The sequence below is a fragment of the Leptonotus elevatus genome, chromosome 1 (genome assembly GCF_054856555.1).
Source record: "Leptonotus elevatus isolate MCC_2025b chromosome 1, RoL_Lele_1.0, whole genome shotgun sequence".
Taxonomy (NCBI): domain Eukaryota; kingdom Metazoa; phylum Chordata; class Actinopteri; order Syngnathiformes; family Syngnathidae; genus Leptonotus; species Leptonotus elevatus.
The window spans coordinates 36420271-36434056 of NC_141239.1; the positions used below are offsets into that span (position 1 = coordinate 36420271).

Consider the following 13786-nt stretch of genomic DNA (forward strand, 5'->3'; position numbering starts at 1 on the left):
ACTAAGCTCCTGCCGACTGTTGCTGTGTCAGAGAAAGGACATTCAACCCATGACTGAGGATGCTTTAGTCAGCACTTTGGACTTTCAGACCTTCGGTATTTAATTATAGTCGACCTGATGAGCGTATTTTGCTCCCACCAGCAATTGAGAGGACGGTGTAATTTCAAAATGTACTCGTGTAATTTCACTTAGGGGCCTCCGCACACTAAGTGATGTGACGGAACTCAAATGCACAGCTGCAGTGATTCAAAATTTGAATTGAAGTTGCGTTGGTTAGGTTGTGTGTAAAATAATGACATCGTGTACAAGTTGCATTGCTCATCTGAGGATTGCGTGGAAGTTACAAATTTATATGTTTTGATTTTGGCCATTTGATTAATTGGTCCGACATTACAATGTCTTTTTTTACTTTACAAAATTATCTCACGGGCCAGATTAAACCCCACCCATTTGCAGGCCTGATCCAGCCCGTGGGCCGTAGGTTTGACACCAATGATTTAGAGTGATCAATTAACCTACAATTCATGTTTTTGGAATGTGGGAGGAAACCGGAACCTGGATTTGGACCCAAAACTGAATAACTGTGAGGTGGTTGTGCTAACCAGTTGTCCACTGTGCCTACTGTATATATTCCTTCCACATTCTAAAATACATATTGTTTCTAAAAAAATATGCATATGCAATATGCTTCTTGGCCTATCTCAGCTTGGATGATCTCTAGTTTATCTGTGACCCTAATGAGGCCATACAGCAGTGGTCCTGCATGTTGTGGAGGTTTCCCTGCTGCAATGCAGCTGATTCCAATCAACAGGATCGTTACCAAGCTTATGCTAAGCTTGCTGATGAGCTGATCATATATCAGCTGTTTTGGAGAAGGGAAACATCCAAAACCTGCAGGACTCCGGCCCTCGAGGACCGAGTGTGCCCACCCCTGCCATACAGGATAGAAAATAGATGAATGAACTGAATAATTTCCCAAACAGTACAATTTAAAACAAAAGCACGTAAGCTATCACCAACTATAAAGGCAATATTAAATGTGTTTATCAAACTAGTAACATGTATTTGTAAAGTAGATGAAGGCAGGAAAATAGCTGAGAATGGCTTTCCACTGGATTGAGTTGGTCACGAATTGCGCCCTCTGCCTCTCTCTAGTGGCCTCAGTACGCAGCAACACCTTATCCCCCACACTTCCGGTTGCGGACGTCACATGATCACAACAACCCAACATGGCGTCGTGCGTGCATTCAGAAGGCTAAACGGGCGGCAGTTTTAATCCTTTACCATCCGTTGTGAAATATAAACGCCGCATAATGTTTACCCGCGTGTGCGGAATCTGGAAACACACACATCCGGGTTCCCGCAGCAAGTTTTAGCGTCTGTGCAAAGAGCTGTGTGTCAAGGCCGGTTGGAATGGAAGAGGTGGAAAAGAAGCAAGAAGTAGGTTTTAGACTTGCTCTACCTTGAATTTAGCGCACAATCGCTCAGTATCCATAGCAATCTCTCTTCATAGAGCCACACTTGTACTTGCTAGGACATTCAAATTTTTCCTGGTGATCTAATGTATTTCCCCGTTGTATTATTTCCTCTGCTTGCAGACATTTTTACGGGTTCGAGCAAACAGACAAACACGGCTGAATGGTACGTACACACAAGCACGCATCCTTTGAGTGACATTTAATATGGTCTATTAAATTACCTTAAACACATTACTATTGTTGTGCATTTTGTTTTTTTCCTTTATTATTATTTTTTCCTATTTTGAATATCATTGTTTCATTTAAAAAAAATGAACGAATGACTATAATGTCTCCTGATTTATAAGATGGCTTTAAGTTGCAGGGCCAAGAGTCTAATTTTGAATTAATGCCTATTTCCAGTTTATTTTATTTTTTTCATTTACATTTGAAGTGACACATCACTCTTTACTTTGACTCAGTCAGCACATTGAACATCATGCATGTACTGATGCCCAAGTTGTAAATCTCAACACCAGCAAGTACAGAAGTGAGCAATAATGATTAATGAATTTCATTTACTGTATTCTATCTACATGTGTGTTATGTGCACTTGGGTGTGTAGACATCACCATTTTTCCCCCCGGGATTTTTTATGACTTCAATGTCAATTTACCTTTTGTGTACTTGACACTTATCTATAGTTAGTATAAGCCTGATTCTGATCAGAGGAAATTACATTACATTTATTTTCAGTGTGAATCGAGCCTGAGATTCTGTTTGGTGCCTTTTCTTACAGCTTGTCTCACTTAGTACCTCATTTGCAAGATCGATTCCAAAAACATAAACAAAGCTCAGAACAAGAATCCGACTGTTACATGTAAATGTCATGCTTTTATCTTTACGTTGTCTTTCTTTATTCTATGACATCATCACACAAGCTATCAAAGTTTACCAGATAACTTTGTTTATAGGCATCCATATTGGTTTCCAATTGAAAAATGGACGGGCCAGGAAAGGCATCCCGAGTGAAAGCTGTGCCAAACAATGACTTGCTCAAGACGAAAGTCGCAACAAATAATATTTGCTAGCTATTGAAAAGTCCCATCTGCACCCACTGGGTATTTGCAAACATCTCAAAAGTAAATACTGAATCAAAAATTGACACACAAAAAATAGAATTATTTGAGGCATGCATCACAGCCAAGTCAAATTGTAGCTGCTTTCAAAACACACAGTTCATAAAATTACGACTAAATACAATGGCATGCATCACGTTACTAGACTTAGCTCAAGGGACTAAACTAGATCCATTAACTACCGCTTATTTGGGGACGGCTGCCTTAACTAGATTTAAAGTCAAAATAGTTGCTTTCAAAACACACAGTAGAGTTGAAATTGAAACTTAAACTTAAAATTATTTAAATGACTACAACCAGGGAATTTGAGCCCCGGAGAATATTCATGGCAACATCAAGTGAAGTGGGATACTGTATTATTTTTCGTATACCTTGATTAAGATCTTCTAAACCGTTTTCCCTTTTTAATTATTTTAGAAAACTACTCTCATTTCTTTATTTTTAAAGTACAACTTACCTCCTCCAACCAAACTCTTGCTCCACCTCTCACTGGCGATGGAGGACGCTGAATCAATTTAACAATTCACTTTCAATATGTAAAACTTGAGAAATAAAAAATTAAATTTCATTCAAATGAGCCAGAGAGGAATAGTAAAAATAAAGGTTTAATGTTTTACAATTACTGAAGTATAATTAATTAACATAAGGTTAATATTACAAAAATAAAGTGTGAATCTTAAGTTCTGTGCAATGAACAACAGTAAATATATAAGTTAATGAAAATTGATGTTATCTTTGTTTCTTGTGCAGTTGTTTTTCAAGGATGTAAAGCCTGCCGCGCGATGAGCTCAAAGTTGGAACCCACGTTGGACTCAAATATTAAAAAATGACAGTTGGAAGAGGACATGACATGAATAAAGAGAATAATTTGATTCAAATTAATAATTTAAATGTACCCGACATGGTCTGTAATGCTCGCTACATTTTGGCCACAATCTTTTGCTAATTGAAATATGGTCACCAATAGTATATCCAAATTACAATGCAGTGTTTCCCACACAATATTAATACTTGGGTGGGCCACACAAGTAAACTAAGTTTTCAAGAAAATCTATTCAAAATATATTTAAAAAGAAAAAAAATGTGTCGTGACTGGATATACCGCATGTAACGTTAGTTTGCTGTCACTCAATTGGGAATCGTGAAGCTCGAGGAGACGGAGTAACAGGACTGAGATGACACCCGCCCTCCCCTCGCTGGAGTCCACCCACTTAAGTAGATTTCAAATCTGTGGGAAACACTGCACCTTAACGATGGTGAAGCCGTGTACATTTCAACATGATTCCATTCGGTGGGGGAAGATCGCCGCCAACACCTCCCTCAGCCGTGCGCTGATTGTGCGGGGACATTGCCAGCTTCCGCCTGGCGCAGAGGCTTTCATACTTCATAAACTATATTATATGTTTGTAAATCTCGCTCGTTTCTAAACCCGGAAATGTAGGCGTCCCCGTGCCGTTAGCGGCTGGGCCAGGACCAGGTTGCGTGGGCGCTGCGGGGCAGACCAAGGCGGCGGAGGCGGTCTGTCTCTCAGCCGAGCCGCCACCGGTACCCGCTCGCTGCCCGTCACTACCGCCGGCCGGGCTCCCGCGAGCCCCGACCACGCCCTCGGCCTAGTTCTTCGCACGTGAAATCCTGTGCGAGTGGGTGACGTCAGTATGCTGGTGCACATTGCGTTAACGTGTGCCATGGAAAATCGTAAACTCTTCCACTCCTGCACGATCACAACTTTGAAAGACGTGCTTCAGAACTGAAACATTGCGCCGTTTTTGATTTTACGTGAATCGGTGCTCCGAAGTACCGACCCAAATTGGTCCATACCACAAAAAGTACCGTCTTCGGGTACCCATCCCTACCTGGAGGACCATTGGGCTTGCGAGGGGGGAGAGGGTCTGGCGTGGTCTGGATGTTATTGACAGCAGCAGTGAGAATTACGATCTATGCTACCACAAGCTTTGCTAAATAAACGTAACAAAATGCTATGTTAATAAATTACTAACCTAAAAATTTATTAAAAACATGTTCGCAAACTCCAACTTGCAAAGGAGTTGTGCACGAGACTGAGCTGGTGGGTAGCAGAGCCGCTACTTCAGTTTCACAGAAGTGACGTCGGTAGTCCGTGCTCGTTCAAGGAGAGGACAACCAACCAAATTGTGTTTATCCCAGTGCTTAACCTGAAATTCATTTTAAAATTTGTACCGTCTTAATAGTTGTACTTTTGTCAAGAAATCCTTTCTTTAAAGCACATGACAATTGCACTCAAATTTAAGTGTCATCTCATCCTCCATTACTTCTCCTCTGCCTTCATGTGGAATCAGGAATAATTCTCATGTTTGGTCTAATAGCTAGGAGGGAGGGCATAGATCCTTGGTGAACGTAATTAGCAGCCTTTTCCCTTCTCTATTTAACAACGCTCCCCTCTATTAGCATCACTTTTTTTTCCTCCGCCCATCCTCACTTTTCCTCCCCACAGTAATGGCATATTGCCTTTCAGCGACTCACCCCCTCCCTGACTCTGATTGCCCTTGCTATGGTCCCTTTTGCCCCCCCCCCCCCCCGCATGCTCGCTAAAAATTAATGTCCCTGTGTGCCATTTACAGTTAAGGAAAAACGTCTTTGTGCACAATGACGGCTGTTCTGCTCTGTTAAATTTCTAATTAACTGCGTGATAGGGATAGCAAGGGGTAGACATTCTAGACCAAATTGTCAAGTCCTGTTGTTGTCTTTTTTTCCCTCCGAAGGGAGAAAAAGAAAAGCAGGCATGTACATGATGACGTTAGGTCTTACTGCCTGTGTCTCCTGTGACTTCACGAGTGTTGACCTTGTATGTTAAACAAAACTGCCTCTTTTTGTGTCTTCTAGCCCGTATAGGGAAGATGAAGAGGAGGAAGCCTGAGGATGGGGGCCAGGTATGTCCGCTATGCAGTGCCCCATTGGCTGGGAGCGAGGAGGAGATGAGTAGACATGTGGAACAATGCCTCATCCAGGTAGTAAAATCTGGGCCCCCCCCAACCCCGCCTAACTTCCCGCTGGACAGCCTGTCATCTCTTTAACTTCCTCTCGAAGCTGTCCGCTCACTTCTCTACATTAGTCCAAGCATCGACCAAGTAGCGCCCTGTGCTGTCTATAGTCATCAACCTATCCCAATTCCGAATGGTGGACTTGCTTACACATCATATGGGGATAAGTCACTTTCAGATGAGCCTTTCAAAAATAAAAATGGAAAATGTCTCTCTCTGTTGTATCCCTGTTGATGTTTGTGCATCTTAACCATTGGCATGCTGCTCTATAAAAAAAACAACTCAATCCTGTAGAACTCTTCTGCAGTGGAGTGGTACTCTCTATACCTCACCTCTCAACAATAATTCACTTAGTTGTAGATAGACTAACACCTCATTTCCAAGCAGTGCACCTCTCAACAGTGCTCCGTGCTTATGAATCAATTGTAAATAGCTCCTGTGTTGTGCCTCTTCTAATAAGAGGCAGTTGTTTTTCTGACCTATTTGCTGATTTCAGCAAACAGCAAATGCTATTCACAATTCACAGTGGTTGAAAGTTTGAATGAACAAATGGCTACCCACACAATTAGTAGTGTAACTATTCACTTGTGTTCAGTTAAAAAATACAATTGTATTAGAAAAATGTACAGTTTTGTTCCCTTCTAGCTTTGATTCCTGTATGCTGAAATTGTGACCACAGTACAAACTTATAATAAAAATGAAGACTTGAGAAAGCCTTATAATTTGTAGTGTGACAAGCAATATATCTGCTTATGACATAATTAACATGTGTCTGTGTTGTCTCAGCGTGAGGGTGTGCTTGGTGATGATGACTCTACGGATATGGACGGAGACAGTGGGCGTGGCTTTGAGGAGTACGAGTGGGCAGGACAGAAGAGGATCAGAGCAACTGCGCTTCTGGAGGGAGGTTTCAGAGGTACGCATCTGCATATATATATATACTGTATATATTATTTTGGGGGTGGGAGGAGTCTTACTGACTGGATATACAGAATCCCCCACAAATGGCCGGGGTCCGCTGTACTCAAATTAAGTATCTCTATAGCAATACTGAAATTATACTATGATCCACACCTTAAACATTGATAACAAAACATGGAACTTCACATTCTTTGCATCTTTGTGATTCAAAAGAATATTAGGTTACAGGCTGTGAAAGATTATATGTTGCCACTTAATAAGCTCTAAACTTTAAAACATCAGCTCAGCTATCATGTGTTTTTAAATAAAAGTAAATAAGTCTGTCATAGCTGCTGAAATTTGATAACCCTGCTCTGCAAGCTGAATTCTCGCGGTATTTGTGAGTTCACAAACTCCCGAGAATACGTTTTTTACAGAGCCCATTGATTTCCACCGATCCGAACCACTAGTGGTTTGGACCAATTAAAGAGCGACATTGTGTTTGGGTCACCGTTTCCTAGTTGAATGTTGAACAGTGGCACTTCGTGCATTTTTAGACGAGATCGAAAACTGCATTTGCATCTGTTGTTGTGATTGGTCAAACAAATGTGTAGAAGATACCACATCGTCCAATCAGCTTGAAGTATTGTACAGAATGTCCCGCCTTTCCTAAGCAAATCACTTTTTAGCATTCCCAGATTCATATTGAGAACTCCCTTGACTGAATCACAATATCAATCTGGCAGTTGCCAGTTTAGAAATTTGATACCTTTTTAAATATGTTCGGTGTTAGTTCTCCTGCTGCTTGCCCCCTTTTCTCCCTGTTTAAATCATTTACCACACTTATACCAAATCACCTATATCTCTTACCCATGTGGCAGACGAGACAGATCAAAGAGAAATCTCAGTTAAACCACACTTGAAACAGCAGCACAGGGGTTAGGATGTGGCTCCCACAGCCGTCCATCTCCTTCATGTTCCCTCCTCCTCTGTCTGTCTCTCCTGAGTGTTGGTAAACAAGCAGACACTGGACCCTTCTGCCGCGCTCTAATAGGGCACCTTGTGATGTGCCGCAGATAACTGATGTGGACTTGAAAATCTTGGTCACACACACACACAGGCGCAGAAAAAAAGTTCAGAAGGTGGATTTTGTCATGAAAGCTACGCCAAAGTTCCAAGAGAGCACATAATCCATAACCCTCTCGAGGGAAAACGTCTGGCTTGATGGATCGAGATGCTGATTGGAATATCCTCAGCTGGCAGGATGAAGAGAGGCCCTCCCGCTTTGACCATCCTTTCCTCGCCTTCTGTGCTTGTGGAAAAAAGACAAAGGAAATAGTCCTGTCAAAGCAAAGCAAAGAAGACAGGCAGGCAGGAAATCGAACAAGTTTTGGGTTTTTTCCCAAGGGAAGTTTTATTCCATGTTTTTGCTGCGCAGGGATGCACTTAACAATTTTGATGTGGTTTTCAAATAAGAAATCAGAGGTTGTTTTTGGGTGCTTTTTTTCTTCCAGACCCACCAATCTCATGGATGAACTGAGCACATTTGGGCAGAGTAAGGTCTGCGGCCATACTCTTGCAGCCTTTATGAAGCCAAAATAAAATGTCAAATATACATTTCTTTTATTTTTATACTCTCTCCCTCTCGCTCGTGCCCATTTCATTCTGGCACTTGCCTGTGTGAGCATTTCAGCGCGTGCAGCACATTGGATAATTCAATCACGGCTCAACAGCAGAAAACAGATGAGCCGTGAGTGGTATTTACCTGGACCCTGCGCAACTGTGATGTCACCATGAGTCAACCGCAAGTGACAAAAGGGCCGCCCCCTGAGATGGATAAAAATGGGTAGATTTTGCTGCTTAAGTCACATTCCACAAACACAATATTGTGTTTAGACTAGTGGGGCCACAAAGAACATACAATAGTAAAGACATTTTTTGGGTTGACTTCCCTTAAAAAAAAAAAACGGAACTTGGTGAGGTTACAGAAAATGGTAACACTATAGAAAAACCTATTCAGACAAAAATATTCAGACTACAAGATTACGGGAGAAGTATATAGGATGTGTTTCTGCCTCGCTGCCTGCTTACAAGATTTTGTAGTCTGCCATGCACCAAGGAGAGCATCTGTGACGTCTGCAGTTAACTGAGATTAAACAAGAGGGCCTGGGTCGCAATATATAGTTAATCCAAAAGATATTTGATGAGGTTGAGGTCACCAACCTAAAATTCTTCCACACAGACATAAGTCTGTTTATTTCTTCTTGCTTTCCCCCCATTTTTTTTCAAGCTATCAAACAACAAATATCATTGAAGTGTGGCACAAAGAGCGATTGGGACAGACAAATCCTTAAATTTGATATCAGCCCGTCCTGAGAGACAGAAGAGAAGAAGGGGATTATTTCCGATTGAGAGGGCCAAGAGGGCTTTAGAATGTGGAGAAATCTCTTCTTTGTAAATTTACTTCAAAGATGACTGTCTCATATCTCTGTACCTTGACTCGTCTCGTGTGCCTCCTTGTGACCTGTAAAGGGCAGCCAGATAGTGTGATGACCTTTGACACCCCTTCTCAGACTGTCTAAAGGAGGGGATCCTGATAATTGCTATGGTAACAGGATGTTGCACATCTGATAGATTGGCCTGATTTGTTCAGACTGGAGATTTCTTTCATTCTTTTCTGCTCTTCAGATCTGTTTATATATAATGTACGTGGTTTTAGGGAATCATTTTACTGTTTTGTCTGTCTGATAGTTGGGATATTCTATGAGACAAGATGCTGTGTTAAAGTACTTTATTGATTCTTGGAAATAGTTTATTGAGCTTTGCTGCTGCGTGGGAAGACAATTAAGAGCAAATATGTGTTATCTTTGAAGAGAACTATGACGATTATGGGGTCATGGGGAAGGAATAGCCTAATCAAAGTACAACTGAGAGGAAGAAGAAATGGTCTTTCAAAAATTGAGGTAAGATTAGTTGTTACAAAGAGCTGAGGATGAGAGTTGAGAGATAAAAGGAGGTCAAGGGTGACAGTGCATAATGTGAGTGAAAGGCAGTTAGAGTGGGGCTGACCTTAACCTGCTAGATTAGATTGGCCTGCCAAGACTGCTTAGAGGGACAGATAGAAGCATTGGCAAGACTTAACACTCACATTCGGAGCAAATAGGGCACACACACTGCCTGTGCAACTCTATTAAGTACAGTATTGTGTAAGTAGTGAAATCCGTTATTCACTATCATGAAACAAGGTAATATATATCCTTGTTCGGGGGTGCCCAAGTCCGGTCCTCGAGAGCCCCTATCCAGCCTGTTTTTCACGTTTCTCTCCGACCAACACACCTGATTCATGAACAGGATCGTTATCAGGCTTCTGCAAAGCTTGCTGATGAGCTGATCACTGGATTCAGCTGCGTTGGAGGAGGGAGACATGGAAAATAGGCTGGATAGAAGCTCTCAAGTACCGGACTTGGGCACCTCTGTCCTAGATGATCTAGAGATGATGCTGATAAGTTTTTCACACTGTCACTTCTAAAGGGTGAGATTTGGTTCAGAATTATTCACAACCTATCATAAGGTGCATGCTTCTTGGGTTGAACCATTTTCAGGCGTTGAGGTATTTTGCCATAGAATGTTTTTATGTATGAAAGTTGTGTAAATTTATGCTCTGATAATATCATAGTAGGTAGACGTAGTGATTGAAACACAAAATTAAAAATTAACCCCGGTTCGCGCACACTGCAGCAATTTCACCATAGAGACAGAAAATAATGTGAAAATGCTGCAGAGCAATCAATGTATTCAAGTGAGGCTTGTTTAGCAAGTGGGACGGTGCTGCGCATAAGTCGTTCCTGTACTACATAGACTAAGATTCCTTGCGATTAGAAATAAGTGGAGAAGAAGAATAGAGTATGCGAGTAGGAGTGCAACGGTTTCAGATTTTGGTGTACGATTGTAGTCTGAGAAAAAAACATGGTTTTACGTTTACGTACATCAGCATTCTTTGAAAATGTTTAATTTTAACAATAAATAACTGAAAATAAATTGTAAAAAGTTGCTGCCTTTTAAAACAAATACAGTAGATTAGACAAAGACTTTTCATAGGCTCTTAAAATAGGGCCTGGGCACTATGTATAACAAGTGGATGGTAGGGACAATCTTATTTTTTTCATCTTTCAATTTTTTTCCATTTTAACCATACTTATAGGTGAAATGTTCATCCACAACCTTTAAACTGGCGATTTATGCAGTTTACCGCTACACAATGTTGTGCAGTTTACCGCTACACATGTAGGCATTTTGCAGTGAAATGCGTATGCCGAGATACGCTTCTTGGGAGTCCCAAGATGGCGGTCCCATGGCTTCAAAAGTCTCGGCCTATGGCCTCTCCAGCGGGCGACCGTGGACGGGGGGCTCGCGGGAGCCCCCCACCCGCCTGGTGCCCCAGGGTCGGGGAGTCGGCCGGCGGTCGGTTGGCCACCCGACCGTCGCGCCCTGCGGGGCCTCTTGCCTCATTTTTGCTTCCCGTTTCCCCACGTCCAGTCCACTTAACCTGGTCCATGCCCAGCCGCCTCGGAACCCTACTCACAGCTGTTGGGTACACAATTCTCTCTGGGAGGCCTTCAAAGCTGAGCCGTGTTGTTGTGCATCCGCTAAATGGGCCGTGTGGAAACAGAACTGAGCTATGAACTATGCCACATGACTTATTTTGAGCCGCACGTGAGCGGAAATAACCGGTGTTGCTGAACCGCTGCGGTTATTTAATCCTATCGTTTACAAACCACGGTTAATTGTAAAACCGATTAATTGCTGCACCCCTACATGCGAATAGTGGATGCAGCAGGAGTGGCAAAATCAGGAGCCGTCCATGGCATCCCCTGAGCCCAAAGAGGAGCTGCTAGCTAGAGATGGCTAACAAATAGGCTCAAGGAGTCACCGGCCCAAGCCAGATAGTGTTAACTTCACTGGGAGAGTGAGTTAGCAACTGAGTTAGTGAAGCTTCATGGGATAATGTCTCCAGGATTTAAATTGTTAGTTGCCATTCAAATATAAACATTTCCCTGCTGCCTTGGAATGAAATAAGTTACTAAGGGCCCAACAGCAGCCAGCCAATGCAGCAATAATTAATTCCGAGCAAGAATATAGCACCTTAGGTGAAGTTGCATGTGTTTACCCTATAAATCGCCTTCACTTTCTTGCATTCTAACAGACCTTCTTCATTGTGTGACTGCACAGCCTTGTTTATGTTGACGGTAGATTTGAAACAACGTTTTTACTTCTGAAAAACAAGTGTTTTTACTTGTGCATAACTACACATGGACACAAATCAAGTTAACATGTTATTGTTCTGGGGCTGGAACAGATTAATCGCGTTTCAATTCATTTTAATGAGAATCATTACCTGTGTTCGCTAACCGAAAAATTTGCATTTGTAAGTAATATTTCTCAGGACTCATGGTCCAGCAACGGACACTAAGCTTCCACTGTATGTAATGTATACATTTTCATCTTCGTGACTTGCTTAAATTTAATACAGGCTCACATCCTTTTGCAATATTTCTGTTCAGATTTAGAGAACCTTTACTCTGCTTCCGTGTGTCGTATCAGAAGAGGGTGAAATCCTTGTAGGATTCTGACAACAAGCCGTAGTTCTGTTTGAAAAATACCTATACAGTTACAATGAGACTTGTATACTGGGAGTGCAGGTTAAATAAGATGGCTGTCAACACTGTCAAGTCTGTCCATGGTCTTACACACATCTCTCTCATACACACTAGTCCAACTGAGCGTTTGTAGAAATTGGGACAGGTTTAAATAAGATGGCTGTCTAGCCTGTCACAGGTTACATTTTAAGTCCACATACACACGTGGCTTCAAGTGGGGATTGGCAGTCTGAGTGTCATTCGCACACATAGACCCAAGTACACACCCACACACACACACACACGTACCTTGGTAAAAGAGGCAGACACACACCTTGAGAGAGTCGTGGAGACAGGACAGGGTTTAAGTGACAGAGGCACAGACTGCCTCAAACAAACACTGAGGAGACTTCTCTAAGTGATGGACACACACGTGCACACACACACAACACTGCAAGCTTTGCGACTAAGTGGAGCTGAATGCACCTGTGAGGATGTCTGGTCGTTTATCACTGGGTTTATTGATGTGTCGCACACGCACACACACGCACACACGTTTCCTCTTGCCAAGATTTATTGTTGAGGTCTCAGTTATCATCAGGTCACCAACAATAGGCTAACAGTTGTCTTATTCTCGACAGTCTTCTGTGACCAACATTTTATCATGTCCTCAAATACTGATTTCCCTCAATACTCTAAACAAGACAAAGTGCTACCAATTTACTTTAAACCACTTGCTATACTGCTTTTGTTTGTGTTTTTGTTGCATTTAATTTCTTAACCCTAACATATCTCTCCATTTATTTATTTGTATTTTTTTTTATTTTTTTTACCCCAAAAGCCACCGGTTTTGCTACATGTAGTATCAAAGAGAGTGGAGACAGCGACGCAGACCTTGACGTAGATGGAGATGACACGTTGGAGTATGGTAAAGCGCAGTACACTGAGGCCGACATCATCCCATGCTCTGGAGCTGGAGAGGACCAAGGAGAAGCCAGAGAGCGGGAGGCACTACGGGGAGCTGTGCTCAAGTATGAATCAAGACCACACACACAAAAAAAACTTGGCCAGAATAGACTTACGTCGTGCATTAGGCTCTGACTCTGCCTGTTTTAGCTGTTCATTTTGTTCTAATAATAATAAAAATAATAATAATGCATCGGATTTATATAGTGCTTTTCTAGACACTCAAAGACACATTTAGAATGGAATGGATACATTATTCATGCACTCATACATTCACACTGCGGTGGCAGTAAGCTACTTAAGTAGCCACAGCTGCCCTGGGGCAGGCTGACGGAAGCGTGGCTGCCAGTGTGCCCCTACGGCCCCTTCGACCACCACCAAACATTAGCACCTTCGATACACCAGTGTGAGTAACAAACTAAGCTTGAAATAAAATGTTACTAGGTTAGCAGGTTAAGTTATGCCGATAACCATACAACCTTGGCGAGGCTCTTTCCAGTAGCTGGACTTGTCACTTGACAGTTTGACTCTGATTAAAATTCCTGAGGATAGTGTTAACCTTACGGGTTGATCATTTTTATCGGAGTTAAACAATACTTTGTAAATTAAATTTTAGTCCTTTATTTCAATAGGTGGTTAATTGTTTAGGCTTTTAAAACAACATGTAGGTG

At 42.0% G+C, this 13786-nt stretch overlaps 1 protein-coding gene across 7 annotated transcripts in view; it reads left to right on the plus strand.

Moving 5' to 3' along the window:
• Window positions 1–13786, plus strand: part of rnf220a (ring finger protein 220a) — a 160946-nt gene that overhangs the window by 129519 nt on the left and 17641 nt on the right. For 4 of the 7 annotated variants that reach the window (XM_086095815.1, XM_086095806.1, XM_086095833.1 and 1 more), the window contains exons 6-9: window positions 1599–1641; window positions 5456–5580; window positions 6400–6529; window positions 12991–13180. In XM_086095815.1, the coding sequence (XP_085951941.1) occupies window positions 1599–1641; window positions 5456–5580; window positions 6400–6529; window positions 12991–13180 (488 nt within the window). Of the gene's footprint in view, window positions 1–1210; window positions 1441–1598; window positions 1642–5455; window positions 5581–6399; window positions 6530–12990; window positions 13181–13786 lie in introns of those variants that run through there. The other 3 variants (XM_086095824.1, XM_086095851.1, XM_086095859.1) reach the window with 2 other exon arrangements.